The 25,416-nt window shown below is 47.1% G+C and overlaps 1 protein-coding gene across 1 annotated transcript in view; it reads right to left on the minus strand.

Annotated features, from left to right (window-relative positions):
- Positions 1-642: 642 nt before the first annotated feature.
- Positions 643-25,416, minus strand: part of CCDC3 (coiled-coil domain containing 3) — a 69,261-nt gene continuing 44,487 nt past the window's right edge. The window contains exon 3 of the mRNA XM_005305022.5: positions 643-1,060. Within this exon, the coding sequence (XP_005305079.1) occupies positions 785-1,060 (276 nt within the window). The 3' untranslated portion in view covers positions 643-784. The remainder of the gene's footprint in view (positions 1,061-25,416) is intronic.

Below are 25,416 nucleotides of genomic sequence, written 5' to 3' on the forward strand. Positions count from 1 at the left end.
TCCTAAGACTCCCCCCAACTGCCCACCAGGACCCTACCCCCTACCTGTACCCTGACTGCCCAAAACTTTCTCCACTCCCCCCAAAAAGCCCCCCCCCGTTTCTTGACTGCCCCCTCCAGAACCTCCCTGCCCCTTCTCCTGCCCCCCTTACCCTGCTGCTCAGAACAGGGTGTTGGGCTCTGTGCGAGCCGGACACGTGGCTAAGCTCCCCAGCACAACAAAACCCGGTCCCTGGCCCTGCACAACAAAACCCGGTCCCTGGTCCGGACCGGGTTGCAGGGGAGAGCTGCCCTTGTATCAGCACAAAGTGCTCTCGCTCCCGTTTTGCTACGCTGCATGGCAGAAACCGCTCCCAGTTGCAAAAGGGGAGGGCTGCACTTTGTGCTGAGACACTTGCTCAGAATGCAGGGCGGAGCTCCTCTCCAGCTGCTCCGGAGTCCAGCCCGGGACTTTCCTGCAGCCCTCCCAGCCGCTCGCTCTGCTGTGCCGGGGGAGGGGGGAAATCCCGGACATTGTGAGTGCTTTACAAATTCCCCCCGGACGCTATTTTTAGCACAAAAAGGAGGACATGTCCGGGTAAATCCGGACGAATGGTAACCCTAATATAAACAGAGTTCCAATTTGTTTTTCATACATGGTTCAAATGCCAGTGTAGACAAGGTGTGAGGACCAGATCCTGCACTCTAATGCAGGCAAAACTCCCACTGGAGTATTTGGCTGTGTAAGGAGCATGAGATCAGGCCCTAAGTCACCAATATCATTGGCTTGTGCCCTAAACCTTGCATTATACTTTAAGGTAGGTAGCATGAGAATTCTCTTGCTTTAAAGAGTTAATATGTGGGATTTGGCCTCCTGCAGAGGAGAGCTTCTCACTGAGCTTTCGGTTTATCTGCTCCATGTGCCTGTTGTTCTTTCTGGCTTGCCGGAGGGACCTCTTGACTTTCTTCACCCGGTCTCGGAGCTGCTTGTTGCGTTTCTCCAAGGTTGCCACCTTCTGCTGCAGTTTCTTCACTTGATCCTCTTCCTCAAATAGGGCTTTCTGGACCGAAGAACACATGAGCTGAGGGAAGAGTAGAAAGGAAACATGAGCTCTAAACCAAAGCCAGGAAGCCACTTGCACTATGAAGGCACATGTAAATTCCCCAGACATTCTGTTACTGGAACACCCCACAACTGGATGGTCGCTTTTGGAAGCTTCTCCTCATCTTGCAGTTTTCTCCTAAAATCTTCTACCCCTCAGTCTTTTCTGAATACAAGAACAAACTATTTCAGATCTTAATAACATTAGCTATCAACATCACCTTAATGAGCTCTACAAGAGGTTAACCTAGGTCAGTGGTATTCAACCTTTTTTCATTTGTGGATCCCTAAAAAATTTCAAATGGAGGTGCGGACCCCGTTGGAAATCTTAGACATAGTCTGCAGACCCCCAGGGGGCCATGGACCACAGCTTGAAAACCACTGGTCTAGGTCATCAGTGGCATTTAGTTGAACTTAAGAAGGCAATCTGGCCTGTTTCTGCTCTGTGTTTCAGATCTGGAATTTGATTTCAGCCCATTGGGTTCTGCCATTTGTAAAATCTATACTCAGACGCAGGGTTTGATTATTATTTTTTTTAACTCTTCTGAAGTTCAGGTTTTGGTTCAAGCCCGCCTCTTGTTCTTTCTACTAGAGACAGAAGAGGATGGCACAATGATCTAAATCTCATACTTGATGTGCCTACATTGCCTGGAACCACAAGGTCAAATCCTGGCAAGTTTGGACTCTGCCCTTCCAAAGTTTAATCCCCCCCACTTTCCCCCAGATTTTATGCAGTTTATTACATATGGGTCTTTTAGATGAGACCTTAAAAAGTAAGATCATGTCATCTCTGTGTGGACATTAAAGCGCCCATGGCCTTATTCTTAAGAGTAGACACTTTCCCTTGGTCAAAAATTTTCTCCTGCCCCAATCCAACCCCACTGTTGCACAGTGTGCAATGAATCAGTTGATTTATACATTCAGGAGCACTAAAATGCAGCAATCTCCTCTCACTCCTGCAGTCCTTATTCAGGCAAAATTCCCACTGACTTCAGCAGGACAATGACAGGAATGCTGACATAATTTGCAGAGCACTTTGGAATCCTCCAGGATGAGAGAGTCTGAGTAGAACTGTAAAGCTGAGGAATGGACTGATGAAAACTTTTTTAAAGATAGTATCAAATATTTAAGTAACTTGTTTGTAATGTATCAAATACTATCACATGGCCACATCACTCTGTGTCATTGTAGCGAGGCGGTGGGATACCCCACAGACCCGCTGAGGGCTGAACCTCCCCTAATACCGACGTGGGCGGAGCCACCGGGTCCGGCGCCCGTCCCTCAGAGGTCAGGGTGCCGACCCGGAAGTATAAAAGCCCGCCTGCAGAGCTCAGTGGAGCCCACGCCGGCGGAGAGAGCAGACGTCTCTGGCCGAGCTCCTGCTTGGGAGACAGCTGCAGGCTGCGACCGGCCTGCTGACTTACCAGGCCTGCCGAGCCTGCCCTGTGCCAGCTACCCCGAGGAGGACTGGCCGAGCCTGCCCCGTGCCAGCTACCCTGAGGAGCCGATGCTGGTGGAGAGCACCGAGGACACTAGGTACCATACGAGGGGGAGTGTGGAAGTAGCCCGGGGGCAGCTGACCCCAGTCTGGCTGCTGCACTGCCAGAGCCGATGTCAGTGTGTTGCGGCCAGGATCCCCACTGACAGCAACGAGTTTCTGCCGCTGCTCGGGCCCCGGGCTGGGACACAGTGGAGTGGGAGGGCCTGCGTCCCCCCTGACACCCACTCTTTGGGTGGCAGACTCCCCCTTTTCCCCTGGCCTAGAGGCTGGGACCTGCTTAAAGGCCTGGGTTTCTGACTAACTATTTGCTTGCTGCCCCGCCCTGACCTAGGGTCTGGGCTGCTACAAACTGACCCAGCCCCTGCTTAAGGGCCTGGGTCGCTGACTGTGTGTCTGCTGTCCCAGACTGCCGCTGGACCAGAGCAAGGCGGTGGGATACCCCACAGCCCTGCTGAGGGCTGAACCTCAGCCCAAAACGACTACAGTCATTCTCCTGTAATGATTCAACAGTGCTGTTGTATCTCTGAATAGGCTCACTGTATGGTTTTTCCTTATTTCAGCCTTTGTTTAAGGTTTCACCTCCCGTGTATGTGGTTGTCATAACAAGGTTATAAAAATCAATTTTAAAAATGAAAACTAGTGCTAACAAAAATTGGAACCCAGGCATGGTTTCAGGGCAGAGTTTAGAGAAACAAAGGATTTAAGTTCCTAATGCATCGTGTTAGTAAATCTGTACATCTTACCAATAAACTCCAAAGTACAGTAGCGACTGGAGGAAGTGAAGTCCCTTCTAGAGCCTTTTGTTTCTTTCCATTCTCTCTAGGAAAATATTCCTCTTAAATTTTAATAGTGTGATTGGAGTTTTAAGCTGCGCTGGTCACGACAGGCCATCAAATGTTGGGGGGGGGGGGAGGAGGAATGCTGTTTCTTTGATTAAATTTTACTTTGTATCTCCAATCATCTTCTGTTTCTTAAATAGGCATTGAGGGCTCCCAGAGTTTTGGATAGGCTTCCTTTGGTGTGGAGTTTAATAAGACTGAAATCTAAATAAACGTGTGAATACTTGCAGAGATAATGAATAATTACATGCTGTTATACACTATCTTTTCCATCTTGGTTTGTAATGTTTTTCTGCAGACCAGGAGATGGTGGGTGGACATGTAATGTAATGCTTCGGAAATCCACCAGCCATCAAAAACCTCTGCAGGATAACATTGCAGCAGCTTCCACTTGCAGCTGGCTACTTTGCTTCAGTCCGGTTTGGGTCTCGTCTGTAAGACTTTCCTAGGGACGGAACCGTTCGCAGTGTCCACACTCCCACCAGAGCGGCTTTATAAATGCATGCCAAGGAGAATGGTAACCCCAAAACAAAGGGCCAAATGCTGGTCAGAAAAGGAGACTTTGTTTTTCCAATAATGCATATTGCAAGCTATATCCACAAGCTATTTGAAAACAGTCAATAATTCTTGGCTTTCATGTTTCCCAGTCCCCTGCGAAGCTTCAACCTGAACATGTAAGAATAATCTTAAATCAAGTTTACAGCTTTCACTTGCAGTTTTTTAAAACAATCCCTAGCTATTAGGGATTACAACATGACTTTCACGGGGCGGGGAGAAGGGGCAGATTATCCCATCTCAACCTCTTGTGAGGTTTCTTGCACCTTCTTCTGAAGCATCCAGTGCTGGCCTCTGCCGGAGACAGGTACTGGACTAGATTGACCTTGGGTTTGACCCAGTCTGGCAATTCCTATATAGAAGTATGGTTCTAATGTGAGAAACGACTATGTCAGAATGGCACCTTGTTACCCAAGAGCTGTACACTGTGTATCAGAATCCCTGACTGCTGACATTAGTGACAAAAATAAGCTTTGATTACTATTAATCTATCCATCTGCGCTATCTTCTTATAAGGTGTCACTCGTATCGGAATATCTTCAACTTCTGCTAGGCTGTCAGCCAATACACTTGTGTATGAGCTGGATTTTATTCCTCCTTGTGCATCATCGACAGGATTGTTTACTAAATTCCAGCGAACCCTATGTAAATCTACTGAAGACAGTGTGGTTGCACAAGAGCTAGGGCAGAACTGGTCCTGAGGAACTTCTTATTGCTGCTGTTGAGGCATGTACTAGACCGAAACCAGCTTGACATTTTGATCCCTGGTTCCATTTGCATGATTATCAGTTAGAAAACAATCCTCTCTACTTGTGCACAAAGCACAGTTGACCTGGAAATCACTGAGACACAATGAGCTTGGAAATCACCACTGCGTTGCCAGCTAGTTAGAAAAACCCAGTTGTAACATAGACGGGGCCTCCGTTAAAAGTGATTTCCAAACACGTTGAGCTTTCCACTAATATAGACCGGTTTCGGGCCACATTTTGCCCAGTTTTATACTTGTATAAATGTGGAGTGATCCCATTTAGGTCCTGTAGAATTACACTAGTGTAAATGAGATCACTCACACCTCTGAAAGCCACACAGAACTGGATTTTGCTTCTGGGCAGGTTCTGTGGCCTCATTCATTCGGCATCTTCTGCCAGCAGGCTCCGTTTCCTTATGCCTGGAAAGCTACTTCAGGTATAAAACATGAAACACGTGACCACGTACGTTCTGTGAGCTAAGTTTTTAAGAAGGGCTGAAACCCAGCTAAGTAAAATGCTCTTTCCTGCCCATCAGATTCAGTTAACAGGCCACTGAAGTCTCCTGCATCACGATCCTGCACAGTAAGTCACTAAAGAGAGCCGTCCTGCACGCTTCCAGCAGAAGGATGAGTTCTGCAGAGGGCTAGAGGGAAAGAGGCAGATGTGCCAAAGTGAAGGAATCTGAAGCCTTTTTCAGGCTTCAGCAGCACACTTCAGTGTCTATATTTGAGTTGGCATAGGCTCCTCCCCTCCTCCCTAAGACTAAGGAGGGCGGTTTCGGGAATGTCCACCAGCCAGAAAGCCGCTCAATTGGTCCTGAGGTGTGCTGAGTGGGAGGCCGACCCCCCAGTAGGCTGTGAAAGAATCGAATGTGGCTCATGGGAGGATAGTGGAATGAGGAGAGGAGACTAGAGAGGAAAGAGCAAAACTGTCTTGGAAGCTGTTACTGAATGCCAGCACTGACACGAACGCTGCCAATCAAGTGGATAGCTTACCAGTCCCACAGAGCCTCTAAAACCAAACAGATAAGATACCCCTTCTGAAAGGAATACTTAGTTACAATGCATTCTAATTTTTTTTGCTCCGCCCCCCCTTTTTTGCTCCGCCCCCCGTTTTTTCCCTCCCTTCCTCCCCCCCCCCCCCCCCCCCCCCGTCCTGATATTTTGCTGATCTGGTCACCCTAATTCTAATGGAACTGAGCGATGCTGCCAAGTGACCCCAGACTGAGGATGCAGCACTACACATTGCTTAGAACAGCTTACGAATTACACTTTTGGGCTCTGCTGGTATTGTTTACCTCTAGCCAATAACACTTCAGAACAATCTGTTCTTCTTGAGATGACTTCTGCTAGGAGTCTCTCTCTGTTCCATAGTTTCTTTAACTAGCAAAGTTCAAGGGTGGCCTGAAGTCAAATCTACTGCAGGACCCAGGTAAGGACAGGTACTCCTCTACCCCAATATTACCCAGGTAAGGACAGGTACTCCTCTACCCCGATATAACACCAATTCGGATATAACACGGTAAAGCAGTGCTCTAGGGGGGTGGGGCTGCGCACTCTGGCGGATCAAAGCAAGTTCGATATAACGCGGTAAGATTTTTTTTTTGGCTCCCGAGCACAGCATTATATCCGGGTAGAGGTGTAGCATAGACATGGGACATTCCTCAGAGTTGCAGGTTCCTAGCACCTCTCAGGATTTAGCCCAGAGAGTCTATTGTTGTGGAGTCAGAGATTCATTTGTCCAAGTATTGGTCTGAAATATTTTGTCTTACAAATGTATCCTGCCTTTAAGCCTCACTCCATCCACAGGCTTAACAAAATGTATTCAAGCCAATAACAACCAGCATTGTATCAAACAACACTGCTTTTGCTAATGCGATTGCAAGAATGAGCACTTTTATAGCATGTGCACACACATTACGTTTATTTATAAAATCTGTACTTCATACATAAGCTGATTTCTGAATGGCTGAAGCATTGGACTCCGCTCTCCTATGGTTGAATCAAAGATGCTTTGTAGTAACGGCATAATGAACAGTGATCGCTCTGCTGTCCAAGGCAATGGGACACAATGGTAGCATTTATACATTATGAACAGTATACAAATGATTAGGTTGGCATAGAAGAGATCAAGTAGGTTAGCCACAAGTTCAAACCCCAGCAGTGCCAACTCAGCCCTTCATCTATTTGAGAGGCATAAATTGAGTTCCAGATAGAACCACACACAATGAACTTACTTACAAGATTTTTCAAATGTGGTGGATTCTCCATCACTTGAAGTCTTTAAATCCAGCCTGGATGTCTTTCTAGAAGATATGTTTCCCTTCAACCAGTAGTTTCAGCCTGTGTTATGCACAAGGTCAGATTAGATGATCATAATTAGGGGTCTACTTAAATTGCAACAAAATCACACATCTTTTGCAGGTTGGTCAGGGCATAAAAAGCAAAATTTTGCAGCTGTGTTCATACAGTTGTATATTCCAGGCCACCCTTACTTCTGTGCTGCTGCTGGCAGTGGCGCTGCCTTCAGAGCTGGGTGCCCAACCAGCAGCTGACACTCTCTGGCCACCCAGCTTTGAAGGCAGCACAGAAGTAAGGGTGATAATACCGCACCTGCCCTACAATAGGCTTTTGGGTTGGGACCCCCAGTTTGAGAAACGCTTGTGTATTTTTGTATACTTTTACCCTATACTTTACCCTATAGTGTAGGGTAAAAGTACACAAAAGACCAGATTTAACAGGGGAGTCCAGATTTCACGGTCCGTAATGTGTTTTTCACGGCCACGAATTTAGTAGACCCCTAATCATAATGGTCCTTGCTGGCCTTAAAACCTATGAAACAAGGTTTCCTCTGCTCTCCGTGGGTAATAAAGCTACTCTGGTACTCTTTCTAAGAGTTGGGGGAGGGTTGCCATGGTGTCCTGGGCCAAAAATGTCCATCCCTACTCACGTTGTTGGCACAATGTCGACGGATGTTTGTTATTATTGCATTCTGTTGTTACTATGGGGTTCATTTTTTTTTTAAATGAACAGTAATTCCTAGCTTTAAAAAGTAGGCCCCCTCAGTGATGAGATGGTTACTTCCCTGATGTGCTCCCTTTGAGCAGTGAGGATATGTAAGTAACTGCCTCTCCCTTAAGCAGAGGGATTTCAGCCTCTCCCTTAAGCAGCATGCACAGTCCAGAATTTTTTTTTCTTCCCAAAAACAGAGTTCCAAAACCAAGATCGCACCAACAGCAGCTGAAGTGCCTGATGGAACAAATGACATCTGTGCTCTCTGGGAATGTGGTGCAAATGCTACAGATAGGTAGCTGCAGGGATTGGCCGCTCCCTTTGCACGTGCTCAGTGCTTAATTTGTGCCGGGCCGGCACCTCTGGACTTGCTGCATCAGTTATGAAAGTAAAAGAATTGCTTGAGTCCCAGCACTTAATTGCTTGAGCCCTGGCCCCTCTTTCATTACAAATTAAGCACTGCACATGCTGTATCTTCCCCTACAGCAGATCTTGTTGCATCCCAGCATTTATCTCCAGTTGCCGTCCATGCCATAAATCACCGAGACCAGGAGAAGCTGGTCAGATTTGTTGCATGTTGCTTAGGTGCTTCGTGAAACCTTAGCCAGCCCCAGACGCTTATCTCTGGCTCCTTATTTGTTTAACCACAGAAAGAACTGATTCACTCTTTCTAGAAAGACTTGGGAGCCAAACCTCGCTCTGTCTCTTTTAATTCTATACAGGATATATTTACTGAGCCCCGTCAGTCTGCCCAGCAAGGAGAAGGGCTCTCTCTGTGCCCCAGGGTAAATAAGACATGATGCAGATCACCCACAAAATGCTACTCCCTGCCTTGGCTGAAGAGGGCTGGATGGGGGACTCCTTTGAGCCCATCAGCGGGATCGTTTATAGATTTGAAGTGCTGCCACCTGCCATGGGTGGGCCTGAGCCTGCTGCCTCCTCAGCGTACTCAGCCCCTGTCAGCAGGAGTTAGTGAGAGGAAACCGTGACCGCTTGCTTATCACTGATGCAGGGAGCGAAGGAGGGTTTTGGCAGGTGGGAGGGTTATGGAAACTCATGTAAAGTACCGACGGAGAGGCTGGCTGGGGACTGGGTGTGTTTGTGTGCATGGGAGGGGAGTTTGATGGTTATCCTTGCTATATGGATGCCTGTCACTGACTCCTAGGCGCAGATGTACGTGTTTGTCAGGGAACAGTTAAGGCCCTTTACTGTGGTGACCCTCCAAGTGCAAGAAGCCCACATCAGCTTTGATAGTCTGATGTCTGATGGTTTTCCTATGACTGCTGTCTTCGCTTCCAGCCATCAGCAGATTACTGAAGAGCAACGTGAAGCATTCACTTTCCTCAAAGCATGAGTCATGAAGAACTAGCCCAGGAGCAAGGCTAGCCTTTTCAACTGTTCACCAGCAGACCAGCATTCATTTTTCTTAAAAAAGGGGTGGTGGTGTCTCTCAGTTGCAAAAAACAAACAAAAAAACCCAAGCTTTCATCCCTGTCCTAGAAGCTGGGGCAGAGAGGTTGAACCTACATTCAGGTTCCATGTGTAATAAAGTTTTAAAATTCTCCTAAAGTTGATAGTTGGGGCTAACCCCCCTCTGTAGTGACAACAAGCTGCCTGAGTGATAACTTAAGGAGCCTGATGCAGGCAGCATTGACCAAAGCGCTGTTTTCCCAGGCACGTGTTGTGCTTGCTAGGATGTGTTGCTGACATTCCTATTGCAGGCTGCGAAAAGGCCGAGGATTCCTGCTGCCTGCACTCTCTCTGGAAAATGCGATCTCTGGTTACAAATTGTGACAAAACTTACTTCCCAGTTGCCAACGTGCCAGCTGCTTCACCAGAATGCACTGACTCAGCAGGTAGGACTGTTTTGTTTTGGGGAAGAGGGGTTGTTGGATTTTGGGGGGGCAGGGGGTGTTTGAAAGGGCAAAAACTCCACAACTTGCTCTTATTTTTTGAACCCTGTTCTTAACCTCAACGATGGACTTCTTGAAAAACTTATCTACAGCAAAGAGTCCATTAATTTGAAAGCACAACCTTCATTTCTGGTGGGGTGTTTGGATTCTGGGTGGGTACTTGTTTGTAGTAAATATCGGAGACCTCCAATGTTAAAATCCTCATCTTTGTCTTCAAGTTCCCAGGCTTTCTGAGTTCTTATGAATAAACGGTGATTTGCTTTGGACAGTACAGCTGGGTTTGAGTGGATTTAGTGCTGATGAAAGGAGCTAGCCTGACAACCTGAGAGCCCCCTCTGTCCATCATATAGGTACAACACTGCTGATGGGGTCCCCAACACTGCCTTCCCACCATGCTTTGAACCCTGAGCTGCAAGGAGCACTTCTACGGAAGAGACAACACTACAGATTCCAGGTCCTGTTCAGCCCGTAGCCCCTCTGCTGAGACTGGGGCATGGGAGCACTATTGTCTCCATGTATATCAGTTTTCCTATTATTTGTATCGCAGTTGAACTCAGTCAGGTATTGGGGGGGGGGGGGGGACCCACTGGGCAAGGCGCTGTACCGATATGAAACCAAAAGACAGTCCCTCCTCCCGAGGAGATGACAATCTAAATTAATTGGAAAGACAAAGAGTGGGAGGAAGGAAGTATTTTCATCTTACAGAGGTGATGTGGAGGGCCAGACTTTTAAAGGTATTTAGACATCTATTTCTCATTAATGTCAATGGGAGTTAGGCGCCTAAATGCCTTTAAAATTCAGGCCCAGAGAGATTAAGCTGATTTTCCACGGCTCAGCTGGGACTTAGGTGCCCAGTTGCTATCTGTTGCCCACCAATGACTTGCCCAAGGTCCAATAGGACTGCAGTGGCAGACCTGGGAACTGAACCTACATCTCTGGAGTCTCCGTTTGGGCTGGTGATTAAAGCACTGTCTTCCTTTTGCGTGTATTAACATTTGTAACATGGTCACATTACACTGTATGGGTCTGACCCTGCAAGGGGCTGAGCATCCCGTGAGAGCTGAGGCAAGGAATACCTATTGCCTTTTAGATTTAAAATAGCCTTCCAGTTGTTTGGCAGCTTCCCCGGTGCTGTAGCTTGAGAACCATTCATGTTAAGGATTTTAATGTATGGGGTTGGGCGGGAGACATTCCCATAGGTTTAGCCCTGAGGGTAGGTGAGGTCTTGCATACCTGTTTGTTGAGACCAGTATTCCTAGTGTTGTCTTGACTGGTAATTTCCAGTAAAATAACACTTTCTGTGTTGTTATTAACCTCCGAGTTCAGGTCATTATGATGATTTAGCACCCTGCCAGCCAGGGCCGGCTCTGGGTTTTTTGCCGACCCAAGCAAAAAAATTTTTGGCTGCCCCGTCCCAGCTCTGGGCTCCTCGCCGCACCCCCCTGCCGCCCCAGCTCTGGGCTCCCTCATTCCTCCCCCACCATTGCCCCACACACATCTCCTGCCGCCCCAGCCCTGGGCTCTCTTTCCCCCCCCTCCCCACCTGCATCCTCCTTCCGCAGCCCTGGGTCACTGGTAACTCGCTCCCACGGCAGGTCATTCAGCATGAATTTTAGATGTGCACAGAACACAGACAGGATTGGTTCCCATATGGTTACAGAACTGCAGTAAAGTGGAACAATTTTCAGCTTGTGTGATTGGAGGATATCTGGATGCATATTATAAGACTGTCCTACATAAATGAGGAAAAGTTGAGGTGCCCTTATTATTCTTTTCTTCCACTCTTTCTTTCTATGGGGAATTTGCCAATGCAATATCACTGTCTTCCTTTTAAACAAACAAATAAACAGGCAATGGCTGTTGAAAATAGCAATTCCAGTCCTAATAACCACTGGGAAGCATTTCTTGCTCAATTTTATCCTACTTTTTCTACAGCAAGTTACAGTGATCAGTATATTTGATTTGGGAGAAATGACGTAACAGCTGCCCAAACTGAGCTTGAGCACTCCTGAATTTTGAGGTGTTCAAATCTGGAAGGCAGGTGCTGGTGGGGGGGAAAGGGGGCTGTGGATCCGCGGGGGAGCACGGCAGCATGTATGAAGCAGTGTGTCTGGCGCTGCGCGGAGCCAGACATGCTGGTCTGAGTGGCACAGTAAGGGGGCTGGGGGGTTGGATGGGGCGGAGGTTCGGGGGGGGGGCAGTCAGGGGCAGGGAGAAGGGGGAATTAGGTCAGGGGTTGGGGGGGCAGTCAGGGGATAGACAGCGGTTGGATAGGCATGGGAGTCCCGGGGGTTTGTCAAGGGACAGGTAGGGTGTAGGGTCCTAGGGGGGAAGTTGGGGCAGTCTCAGGAGGGGGCAGTTGGGGACAAGGAGAAGGGAGGCTTAGATAGGGGGTGGGGTCCCAGGAGGGGTGATCAGGGGACAGGGTGCAGGAGGGGTTGGATGGGTTGGGGTTTCTGTGGGGGGCAGTTGGAGGGGGTGAATGGTGGCAGGGTGGGGCTACCCTCCCTCCCTGTGGAGTGTCCTGTTTTTTGAATGTTAACATATGGTATCCCTACTCACAGTGCAGCTCTCCATTCATAGCAAGCTGCAGCATGAGATCTCAGCTACCTCACTCCCTCCCCCTTTCCTGTTGGTAGTGGCCAAGGGAATGCTGGGAAATGTAGTTCTTTCCCTGCTCCAGGGCTGACTCTATAGGCAGGGAGCTAACCAAGGAATTACAGCTCCCAGGGCCCCCAGTTGATTCTCAGCTAGGGTTACCATTCGTCCGGATTTACCCGGACATGTCCTCCTTTTTGTGCTAAAAATAGCGTCCGGGGGGAATTTGTAAAGCACTCACAATGTCCGGGATTTCCCCCCTCCCCCGGCAGAGCAGAGCGAGCGGCTGGGAGGGCTGCAGGAAAGTCCCGGGCTGGACTCCAGAGCAGCTGTAGAGGAGCCGGATCCGCCCTGCATTCTGAGCAAGTGTATCAGCACGAAGTGCAGCCCTCCCCTTTTCCAACTGGGAGCGGTTTCTGCCATGCAGCGTAGCAAAACGGGAGCGAGAGCACTTTGTGCTGATACAAGGGCAGCTCTCCCCTGCAGCCCGGTCCGGCAGCACTGTGCAGGGCCAGGGACCGGGTTTTGTTGTGCTGGGGAGCTTAGCCACGTGTCCGGCTCGCACAGAGCCCAACACCCTGTTCTGAGCAGCAGGGTAAGGGGGCCAGGGGGCGGGAGAAGGGGCAGGGAGGTTCTGGAGGGGGCAGTCAAGAAACGGGGGGGGGGGCTTTTTGGGGGGAGTGGAGAAAGTTTTGGGCAGTCAGGGTACAGGTAGGGGGTAGGGTCCTGGGGGGCAGTTAGGAGGGGGCAGTTAGGGGACAAGGAACAGGGAGTCTTAGGTAGGGGGTGGGGTTCTGGAGGGCAGTTAGGAGCAGGGGTCCCAGGAGGGGGCAGTCAGGGGACAAGGAGCGGGGGGGTGGGGGGCTGGGAGTTCTGGGGGGGAGCTGTCAGGGGGCAGGAGTGGGGAGAGGGATCGGAGCAGTCAGGAGACAGGGAGCAGAGGGGTTTAGATGGGTTGGGAGTTCTGGGGGAGGCTGTCAGGGGGTGGGGAGTGGTTGGATGGGGCGTGGGAGTCCCAGGGGTCTGTCTGGGGGTGGGGGGGTGTATAAGGGTTGGGGCAGTCAGGGGACAAGAGGCAGGGAGGCTTAGATAGGGAGTGGAGTCCTGGGGGGCAGTTAGGGGCAGGGGTCCCAGGAGGGGGCAGTCAGGGGACAAGGAACGGGGGGAGGGTTGGGGATTCTGGGGGGCGGGAAGTGGGAGGGGCACGGGCGGGGCTAGGGCGGGGCTCCTCCCGTCCTCTTTTTTTGCTTGCTGAAATATGGTAACCCTATCTCAGCTCCCATGCTGGATCCCTGCTGCCCCTGCAAATGGGCTGCCCCAAGCACGTGCTTGCTTTGCTGGTGCCTAGAGCCGCCCCTGCTGCCAGCACTTTGTTTTCATGCTGCGGTACAAAGGTATAAGTGCCATTTAGTGCCTAACTCCCATCTCTCTCGCCTCCATCCTGAGCCCAGGCCTTTTGAAGGCCCACCTTGGAGCTACATTTCCAGGTTCTCTTCCAGTGTGGCTGACCACCTAAAGTGGAGGTCCACAGCATGGACCGGGTAATACAGCCTTTTGCATGGATTCCCATCAGGGACGGGGCAGGGATGATGAATGTACCAGGTACCTCCCTGTCCTGCCCCATCCCCAGGGCAATAAAGGAAGGTATAGTATAGGGCATGGGATGCATGTGTTAGGTTGATTGCTTCTGAACTACACTTAAAGGGGCATTGTCAAGATAAAAATCACATTTTGAGTAAGGATAAAACCTTTCCCTCTGTTACTAAAAGCACCTTTGATGATAACTGAAAGGATTTTTATAATCTAGTTTACATTATATGCTGTTTCTTGACTTTTTGCATTTCACTCAGCTTGGATACTGAAATTAGACTGCTAATGTTTCCTCCTTTTTAATAGTCATTTTCATTTCAGATTTATGCCTAGTACAATTCTAATTCAGATTTAAGACTCTATATAATGTATACTCTATAAAACATATAATAAAACCTTTCCATCCATGTTATTTTTAATTCACATAAATTTTTCTAACTCTGTTATTTTTTCCTCACACTCATTATTTATTATTATTATTACAAAACCCAACAAGGCCCTGTTGTGCCTAAAACTATTTGTCAGTGTCCTTTGGCCTATGTATATCTTCTGAGGCCTGGTCTACACTACACAGTTAGGTTAACATAAGCTGTCTTGCATTGACCTAGCTGCAGCAATGGCTCCACTTAAATTTTGCTCCCACTAACGTAAGTGCCTCTTTACGCCAATTTAGAAAACACCACCTCCCTGAGCGGCGTAGAGTCAGGATCGATGTAATTAGGTCGACGCAATGTCAGTGTAGACACTGCATTGCTTACATAGACTGTTACTGGCTTTCAGGAGCCATCCCACAATGTCCCACACTGGCAATACAATAGATACAAGTCAAGTGCTCCTGGTGAGGATGCACACCACTGACACAAGGAGTCACGTTTGCACGCACACAAGCAATATAATAACTGCAGTGGCCATATGCCGACATAAATTAGATCGACATAATTTTGTAGTGTAGACATGGCCTGAGATTGAAAGATGCTGTGTGAACTTGACACCACTAAAGTTTTGTTTTACAGTACTTCGCTCATCTTTCACTAGGATTGGTTTAATGATTCCCCTCTCCCCCCGAATTAACAACATTTCAAGGAAGGAATAAAACCAGAATGACCTAGAAATGGAAGTGTGTTGTGTTCATTATCACTGACTGAAACTAAGGCCAGCTCAACAGTACTAAGTTTTGTCAGCTTAGGTCTGTTGGAGGGGTATGAAAAAATCACTCCCCATCACTGATATAGCCAGTAAAGCCATACGCCGGCAACCCGCTACCCCCACGTAGATGTAGCTACATCAACAGAAGAGTTTTTCTGTCGGCAGAACTAATGTAATTTGGGGAGATGATGTTACTATAACAGCAGAACTCCTTCTGTTGACATAGGCTGTGTCCACACTGGGGGGCTTTGCTGGCATAGCTATACTGGTATCGCTGTATTAGCAAAGCCTCTGTAGCGTAGACAAGGCCTGAGAGCGCTGGCTGCATGGAAATTAGGAAGCGCTGGTGTGAAAAGCCAGGCATCTTGCAACTAAAAGTCAAGAAACTAGCATCCATATCTATTGAACGCACGATGGTCCTGGCAGACTGTAATGGGGCGGCTGCCCCTCACTGGTATGCAAGGGGTTAAAGCAACCTTGGGGAGGCTGCGCAGGAGGCAGCCAATAAAGAAAAGGTTTATTGTGCCAGCCAATTAGGGAAAGGTTTACTGGAGGAGCCAATCAGGGCCAGGTATGCCCATATAAGAAGGGGCTGCTCAGCAGAGCAGAGGGCAGTCACTCCCTGGAGTTCAAGGGAGGAGGACTGGCTGCTTAGAGGGCTAGAAGACCATGGACAGAGCAGTGCTGGGCAGGGTCAGCAGAGTATGAGAAAGCTCCAGGCTGATGGCTGCCAAACTGAGGCCTGGATACAAGGGCAGAGGAGGTGCTGGGGCTGTGGGGAAGTGGCCCAGGGAAGGAGACAGCAGAGTTGGAGGAGGGGCAGTACATGGCTGCCGTCTGTATGGTCCCTGGGTTGGGGCCTAGAGTAGCGGGTGGTCCCGGGTAACTCCCGCCCCCTGCCTTTGCCCCCACTTGCCACTGAGAGATGTGGCTAGTATATGAACTGCAATTTGCCACTGAGATGAGTGGCTAGAACCTGGACTGCAATTTCACACTGAGGCATGTGGTAGGACTGAGGATTGTTGGTCCCCCAGAGGCGGGGAAGAACCCTCTGGGACATGGCTGGAGGGCTATGTCCAGAGGAGGACGATGTGGTCCGGGGAGCGACGCGGGTCTTGGAGGTGGAAACAGAAGTGATGACAGGTGAGATACCACCTGAGGAGGATGCACTGGCAACCCCGAGCTAATTCCAAGGATGATCAGCAGGAGGTGCCGAGGTGGTGAGTTGAACGACCCGTTACACAGACCTTTAAAAGTCTATCTTACTGCAGGTCTTGTGTTACAACAACTTCTAGAAGCTACATATTCTCTTAATCTCTTTAATAGGGATGTTAAACTATCTACCTTGGGGTAACTAGACAGCAGTGGGGATGGGGGCATACAAAATTATTTGAAGTCACTGCATTTAATGATGGTGAAGACTGAGGGCCAGATTCAACTCTTGGGTAAACAAACACATCTCCATCAGTATCAATGAAATATCCATCTCCATCAGTATAGTATCACTGGAGTTGCACCAGATTATGCCAGGGCTAAACTTGGCTCAGAAGATTTTTTTATGAGGATGGGTTTTTCATTCTTATTTATTTTTTGTATTACTCTAGTGCCAAGAAGTCTCAACCAGGGCAGGGTTCTGTTGCGCTAGGTTCTGTACAATTAGTAAAAAAGCAGGCCCCACAGATTTTGGTGTCTTAGATTAAGAGGAGATGTAACAGGTGGACGAAGCAAGCAAACGAACAAGCTCTGAACATGAGGGAGGATGGGATGATAAACATTCACATATTTTTGCATAGACTAACTGTGCACAATTTGTAGGTGCTGAGTTGTTTTGATTATTAGTGAAGACAATTAAGTTGATTAATAAATTGTCTCAGTTTGTCACCTGCCTAGCTATTACTGGCGGCATTGTTCTGGAGGCATGATAAAAATCTTATGCTTATGTGGTGCTTTTGGCCCCAAAGTGCCCTAGGAACTATTGAACCAGTAGGTTGCTTTATTCACCACAGAAATGCAGCCAGCTCTGAGGTGAGACATAGCAGCACTTTACAACAATTTGGGAGTGGGAAGTGAAGCAATGCTGTCCAACCTAAAGCATTATAAATGCCATCTGGATCACCTATTAGGAACCTTAGTTTTTCTTGTATGGACCAAATAGGAAAGATGTATTTCAACACCACATACATACTCTAAGGCAGACAAATTAAAAGGTTACATGACGGGAAAATATCTGGCATATAAAGATAGGCAAGGTGACTAAATAAAGAGATGTTGGTCTGTCTGTCCACACAGAATTTTTAATGCTTCAGTCACCTACTGTATGATGTGTATAGTCTGCAGCTGGAGTGGGGAGGTCACAGAAGAACAACATGAATGATCAAGGACATGGAAAAACATTCCTATGAAGAGAGAGGGGAAAGACTGGGACTATTTACCTTAGAAAGCAGATGACTAATAGGGGACATGATAAAAGCATATAAAATAATGCATGGCATAGAGAAGGTAGTGCGGGGGCTTCAGTTCTCCATCTGTCACAACACAAGAATAAGGGACTGTTAAATGAAATTTAAAAGGTGGGAAATTTCATGCAGAAAATTACCCCACCCCTGCCTCTGGTACAGGCTACTATCAGAGACAGCATATTGGGCGAGATGGACCTCAGGTCTGAGCTAGTCGGGCAATTCCTATATCCATAAGAATCCCCTACAACACAGCTCAGACCAAGTGCTAGATTTGTGACTTTGTACTTCCAAATGGAAAAAGCACAGCCAAGAAAAAGTGAAGTCTCCCCCCTCTGCTGAGTAAAGGTAAATGGATGATCCATGCTTTGAAATACCAAGAGTGCCCTCCTCCCACCTTAGCCCCTTTCTGTCAGCCTTGGGATTTATTACTTGTGGACAGCAAAATGACAAAGCAGGGAATTTTCTGTCACCTGTAAGCTAAAACCAGGGAAGGAAGAAGCACAGCAAATTCCCGCAGGTTCTTTTCGACAGAAGGTGGCCGGGGGAGTGTCACACAGTAAATCGTTGCCTGTGTCTTCAAAGAAAGCATAACCGTGTAATCTACTGTAAATGGAATCTGGTAGTTTCTCCCCACCAAACATGCTTGCGAAGCAGCACTGAAAACTCTTTTTTCTAAACTGCTCTGCTAAATTGCACCCCTCCATTCCCCAACACCGGCAATCCATCTTCACAGAGCCTCATCCCTCAGAGATGGACCAGACCCATTAGGTCATCTGCTGTAGTCCATCTCCCTGCCAGTTCAGGACTCGCTCCCCTCCCAGAGCCTTCTCCAGGGTTTTCTCCTGACTAGTTATAAGTGACTCAAGCAATGGGGCTTTCACCGCTTCCCTAGGGAGAACGAGTCATGTCTCAGTGTTGGGAAGTTTCCCCTAATACTTAGCCTACTTTATCTTCTACTTAACTCCCTAGTTAAGCCTCCTTGTCCTCCATAAACAACTCCTCTCCTACCTCGTACTTTACCGCTTTCAAATACAGAGCATGGATAGCATGATGTCCCACACCTGAGGGAGGAATTCTCTCTGACCTTGGAGGTGGGTGGGGGGTACATCAAGGGGAAGGTCCAAGGAGCCTTTCCTCTGTCTACCCCTTTGTTTCCCTGGGCACAAGTCAGCTGCAATCCCACGAGGGAGTGCAAGGACTGCATGTCTAGAGCTGCCTGTGGTTCTAGATTCCCAGAGAGGCATGAGCAAGGCTAGGATCCCACCTCCCTTCCACACCTCCTCAGCTGCATGAGGGTGGTAGCGTACGCTTTACCCTGGGGGGCATGTCGCCTTACAGTCCTGGGAAGAATTCTTGCTAAATTAAACATAAGGAATTAGCACTCTCCTAGCTCACAGGGGCTTAATTAATGCTAAATGTTTTGAGATCCTTGGTTGGACAGTGCTATAGAGTTGCTAAATCCCCTTCAAAAAGCAAGGTCCAGTGTAAAAGGACAGTGCTGCAGTCAGTTTCGAGACATCCTTAACCGTGGTGTAACATCAATATGCATATGGCAAATAAGTTTTGGGGGATGGCTTGTTGCATGATGATAACATTGTTAACAGCAATAGCTGCTCTGGAAGCTTCCTGCTTATTGACCGAGAGACTTACTTAGACAAGGGACCTAAGTCAGGCAGGGCATCAGTTTAAAGTTAAAACACAGTTAATAAATATCATAATCCTTCTAAATGCTCCATGGCCCGACCTCTTGACTTCACACCCCACATATGCCTCTGTAGCTCAGGTGCCTTTAAAAAAATATTTCCTTAGCCGAATACTGTACATGTGTTGCTGCTGTTCATGTTCAGATCTTGAAAGTCAAATGCATATATGCTCAGAGCACGCTGCTGCTCGTTGGCTGTGATTGGGAACTGCAGAGTTCTTGTATCGTTTCTGAGAATCAGGTGTGAAGTTGCATTTACTACTTTCATTTTGCGCTATTCATTAAATCAGTGAGGATATACAAGTAGGAAGGCTGGTCTAGTGCACAGGGTATGGGACTGGAACGCGAGAGACGTGGGTTCAATTTCTGGCTTAGTCACAGACTCTGTGCGCGACCCTGGTCAAGTCACTTAATTTATCCTGTGACCCAGAGTCTCATCTGTAAAATGGGGATAGAACTTCCCTACCTCACGGAAGTGTTGTGAGCATAAAAACCAATAATGACGGTCAGGCGACAGATGCTATGATGATTAAAGTCCTGTAAGTACCTAGTTCTAAAGAACACCCAGGTCTGGCCATAGCTGTAATACCGGGCCTTGCCAATTGAGAGGGAATAGAAGGAAGAGCGCCAAAACACAAAGGGGCTGGAGGAAGGAAAAGATTAAACTTTTAGTGCTTGTCTAAATAATGTCTAAGTGGAGTGGGACACGACAACAATCTACAGATAAACAAAGGGCATAAATATGCAGGTTGTCCTGTGTATTATATAGACACGTACACCAGTGCAAAGCGCTACCATTCTGGCATTTTACACTTTGCACTGGTGTAAAGGAATATCCAGATGGAGGGCAATAGTGAGTTGGGCCCCACGAGGGAGAGGACTATTTATTTAGGATGATGCAAGGGGTATAACTGGGAGTTGAGCAATAATTGATTTAGGTTTAATAGCAGGAAGGATCTTCCTGACTGATATCTATTAAACTAGCCGCTGCAGAGAGGGGGTGGAAATGGCAACACTTGAGTAATATGAAAATAGACTGGATAATCATTGGCTACTTTAGGGAGCAATCTGGCAATGGATGCACCGGATGGTCCAATAGGCCTTTTCAATATAAATGTCTAGTAATGTCTGAAACATCCAGAGAAGGTGGAAGCCCCATTAAAATGAGACTGGACAATGTAAATGTGGCTCAGTGACATATGTGGATTATCTAGCAGAGAGGGAAAGGCCGGTTCCGTGGAAGCATTCTGCATAGCACCTTACCTCATCACAGTTTGCACAGGGGTTTCTGAATGGTTTTGCTCCCCTTCACACAGAGGAGTAAGGAAAAGCATAGAGGCCATTGTATTTTGGTTACTAGGAGGCTCAGTGAACTACCAGCAACCAGGAGACTTCAGGAACGGCCTGTCTACTTTTGGTGTCACACTATCAGGTGCTGATGGCTTGATTAGTCATGTGGTGGTGCCAAAACTAAAGATATTAGTAATGTGTTAGATGTGATACACGAGCCAACAGAGAGGAAGTCTGAAAGCTTCAGTAAGGTAGCAATAGAATGTGCATAGACATGAAAAATTAAAGGACTGCAGTTAATAAAATACCTCTGGCACATGCTGTCGTTCTGAAGCAACGGGGTAAAACTCTGAGTTGGAACTGGGGATCTGGAAAACCGGCACAGAGTGCTAATTATCGAGGAGTTTATGGAACAGATCTCCTTTTCATGGTGGACTGTGGAAGTGATGGGGCTGAGTACAATGCATCCTGGTGAGTGGGCCATAAATCTTGAAAGATGAATCGGATGATCCTATGCGTGATAATGGTAGAACATACCACTCCTGGAATGGGGAGAATTCTGCAATAGCTTGGGCTTCAGGGCTCAGGAATGGTGTTTGGTTTTTTTCCCCTCTGTTCTGCCTCTGAATGCACTTATGATTGTTAAAGTGGAGCAGAAGGACATGGGCCTGATTTATGGTGTCAGGTTGAAGGCTCACTATGGAGGCTGGTCTTGGGTCAGTCTGTGTTCCCAGGTTCCACAATGTTTCTGGTTAAGGAGGAGACAGACCATGTCCAATGCATACAAGGAACGGCTTCCAACATGCCAGACACCAAGTGATCTTGTATATACCACTTGCAGACTTAGATTTACTGTATTCTTATTCCCTAGGGGACAGATTCTGCCTCCCTTATACACACTGAGCAATATCTTACTCAGCAAGTAATCCAGCTGATTACAATGGGGTTCTGCATGGAGTGAGGAACAACTCCATGTGGGAAGCATGGCAGAAACTGGCCCTAAGTATTAGTGCTACTAGTGGCCTGCTCCCCCTCCAGGTGAGGTAAATGGGAGTAAATCTATTGATTTCACCAGGAACATTGGTCCCAAAATGCATAAATTAGATATGGGCCCAGTCTAGAGCCTTGACTCCTTGACCTCCAGCAAGTCCTGTGGAATATTTGAAATCCATGCTCAACTTTTACAGCTCAAGACACTCTCAACTGAAACGGCTTAGACATATTTCATATAGCTAAGTAAACCTCAGCAAATGCAGCCTTTTGCTGGAAAACTGTAAGTACTCCGCAAGAAGGAATGCGTTTACGTGATTGCAATAATGATACGTTTGATGCTGATTAACAGATAATAATTGAAAGAGCAAGATTCAGCCTTCATCTCCCAAGCCAGAAAATGTCTTTGGTTATTTTTCTAGCCTGATTTCAGGGGATGAGTTTGAGACTTAAGCTTGAGGAGCTTTGCTGGGTTGCTTTATATGGGAGAACAGTGGGCTATATCTGACTTCATGTTCACTGAGCAGAAGTGTACCCAGGGGTGAACTTATCTGGGAAACCATGTAAATTACAGGACACATAATATCCTATAACTGCTCTTTAATATTATTATGGTAATTCTTGACCATTTAATTCTAGGTTAATAATTGTCACGGCTAGATAATTACATGATGCCACACCATTACAAGATAAATGCATGGTTATTGAGGTCTTCTGAACTACAGTGCACAGGTCACATGGCAATTACTTTTGGGATCTTTTAAGTATGATTACAGTAATCTGTAGGAACTTGTAAATCCTGCTGTTATGATGCATTTACTAGTGAAACTACTGTTGCTAGTGACCAGGTCATTAGGGAAAAGTTTGAGGATATTTGTCCCAGGTCACTTGGTGTTACTCTTCTTGTGTCTTTTTTAAATTGAATCATGAATGTTTTTTTCCTTCCAGTACAGATTCCTATATACAGGTTTATTTTGCTCTTCCTTGTATTACATGTCTTTTGTACTATGGCGTTATCTGCACCTTACAAAGGTTATACAGTGGAGTCATTGCAAGAGCACATGCTGGCAGAATTTGCATCTTCATTGTTTGACCATGTGGATGCAAGTGTTGGCCTGACTTTTATCATGAGTCTCGTGATCTTCGGTGTTTCTATTAAGGCCCCAGCTGCTGGGATCATCATCATTGCATGAGAATCTTCACTTTCATTTAAAAAGAAAGCAAGTTTCTAGCCCTCACCATTGCAGAGAAAAGCTTGTAAACATGAACAAGTGCACCCAAAAGACCCCGAGAATTTTTTTTGTTTATATATATATATATATATATATATATATAACAATTTTTTTTTGCATCTGCATCTCATTGTTGACTCATATTCCATTTGCAATCCACTGTAACCCCCAAATCTTTTACACACACACACACACACACACACACACACACACTTGCTCCTCCTTGCTGTCTTAGAAATTGTCCCCCTCCACAATAGTATCCATTACTAAAGCAATCTAAAATATTTGGAAAATATGCTGCTGGGCCTATTTCAAAGTCTGGCCAGAGCTTTTATGAAGCAAATACAGTAAATCATGATACAACTAATTGGCTGTGAGGTGCTCTGTCATTTCTTCTGTTCAAGAATACTCCCCCACTAAATTTCTCCAAGATAAGTATATGCTGCAGTGTCCTTCTATTTACGTCACACAGCTGGTGCTATAAGTAATAGGAAGTAAATGCAGAGGCAGCTCTGAGATAGGAGTTTAGTTAGAGAACTGTAATATGATTTGGTGCCATGTGTACATATTAATCATGGGCACTTAGAACACATCCCTCAGTAATCTGCTTTATCTAAGTTGTTCAATTAAGTCTTGCTGCTCCAGAGCCTCCTTATTAGCAAGTACACTGCATGGTCTGTAGCAGTGGAGTCACATTACAGCATGAGGCATTTAACCTATGAATCTCGGTAACCAGAAAGCTGCATCTTTGATTTTCCCACTGTTCGGTATAAGGCATTTGAGTGCACGGTGTGAGAGAAACTTCTGAGTAGGAGACAGGTCAGTGCTCCTTGGACACGTGGACTGAAATGTTTCAGAACTGTCTAGGGGATTTAGACACACACGTTCCACCAAAATTAATGACAGGTGGGTGGGCTTTTCAAAAGCACCTATGGGTGCTAGGAACATAGATGCCATTGACAGTCACTGTGCTCCTAAATCAATTAGGCACATCTAAAATCCCACCTGATATGTCTAAATCCCCTAGACAGCCTTGAAAATCTTCAGACTTGCATGGTATTTAGCCTCCCAATTCTCATGGAAGCCAGTGGTTATGTGGTTAAATCCCACACAACCTTTAATCTTTTATGCTGCCAGATGGCACAGAAGTAAGGGAGAGATGAACAACAACTGATTTAGAGAAGGGTCTGTGCATCCTACTTCAAAAGCTTAACATGCCTGAAAAAGGGGGATCTCTATAGTATTAAATAATTATCTTCTATTTGCTGAATTTCCAGATGTAAAATATATTTCTCTAAAGAAGAGACAGCCCTTCCTTTTCTCTTGAGGACAAATGAAAGGGTGACAATGAATGTTCTCCACACCTGTCTACATCTTGCTGAGACAAAGGGCTAGGAAATGAGGGACAGTCATTTCACCACCTGCAATAAAATTCCTTCCTTTTCCAGCTGACAACTGCCTCGACAGCTGAGCAGCGTGCCATTTATTAATAGGGTAAACACAGTCTGACCATTATTCTGTGACCAACACGTGACCTCCATGCCCTCTGCTGGGTGTGTGATTGTTGACCCTAGGGCCAGGCATTTGGGAGTATGAGTAATTTCAACCAGCCAGTGAAACGAATTCTCCATTTGTCTTCAAACCTACCTGGTGAAGGATGAAATATGGCTGTGTTATGGCCCCTGAAACATGATGCTCAAGTAGCACTAAGAGCTATATTGTATAGTGTGAATCACGGGAAAGCTGTGATGTGTGATGCTGCCAGAAGAACCTGTCATTGATAGCCTGGCAATGGGCTGGGGTGTGTGTGTGTGTGGGGGGGGGGGGGGATTGCAGTGATATTTTATTAGTGACACACCTTTTATTTTTTCCTAGTTACGTTTTTAGGGTCCAGAAATTGAAGCTACTAGAACAAACCAAACTAGAACTCTGCTTTCCTCTTGGTGACTGAGAGGACATTTTCTCTACACTAGACACCTAGTCCAAGGCCCATTGAGGTCAAAGGGAATCTTTCCATTGACTTCTGTGGGCACTGCCTTGGGCCGGAGGCTGAGAACTGGGGTGAAATGTTGGCCTCACTGGGTCATGGGGAGTTTGGCCCCATTGAAATCAATGGCCAGGATTTTCCTCCATAAGTCTACACCACTGGCTGGGCTGTAGTTGATTACGAAGTGACCTACTCTAATGCCCAGTCCTGAGAGGTGCTGAGTGCCTTCAACCCCTCTTCAGTGGGAGATGAAGGCACTTGACACTGTCCGTGCAGGAAGAGCCCAGCACCACCCAAGGGAGCTCATCTGTGGTGAGAAGGTGGTTGTCCTGGATTACCTACCACTAAGCTAGTCCAGGGAGGGCATTTTGGAAAGGGGATGGGCTTGCTTGCATGCCTCTGTTTGAAACAGCACTGGCCTTGCAAGGAACACAAATGAAACTTAGTTTACTTTTTTTATTCAAGAGCTATCCACAGATACATAAAGGGATATCACAGGGCAGACAGAGCTATTTATTCTCATTAGTCACCCTGCACAAGAACTAATGGGGTGGGGTTTGAGCAGGAGAAGTACTTCATAACCCCGGGCAAAGGAAGGAGGTGGCAAAGGAGATGGTGGAGTCACTTTCACGACTGATGCTGGAGGCTAAGCCTGCCTCTCAATCTATCAGAGATGGTTTAGGACAGTGGTTCTCAAAGTAGGGCCGCCGCTTGTTCAGGGAAAGCCCCTGGCGGACCGGGCTGGTTTGTTTACCTGCCGCGTCCGCAGGTTCG

Source organism: Chrysemys picta, chromosome 1, assembly GCF_011386835.1.
Source record: "Chrysemys picta bellii isolate R12L10 chromosome 1, ASM1138683v2, whole genome shotgun sequence".
Taxonomy (NCBI): domain Eukaryota; kingdom Metazoa; phylum Chordata; order Testudines; family Emydidae; genus Chrysemys; species Chrysemys picta.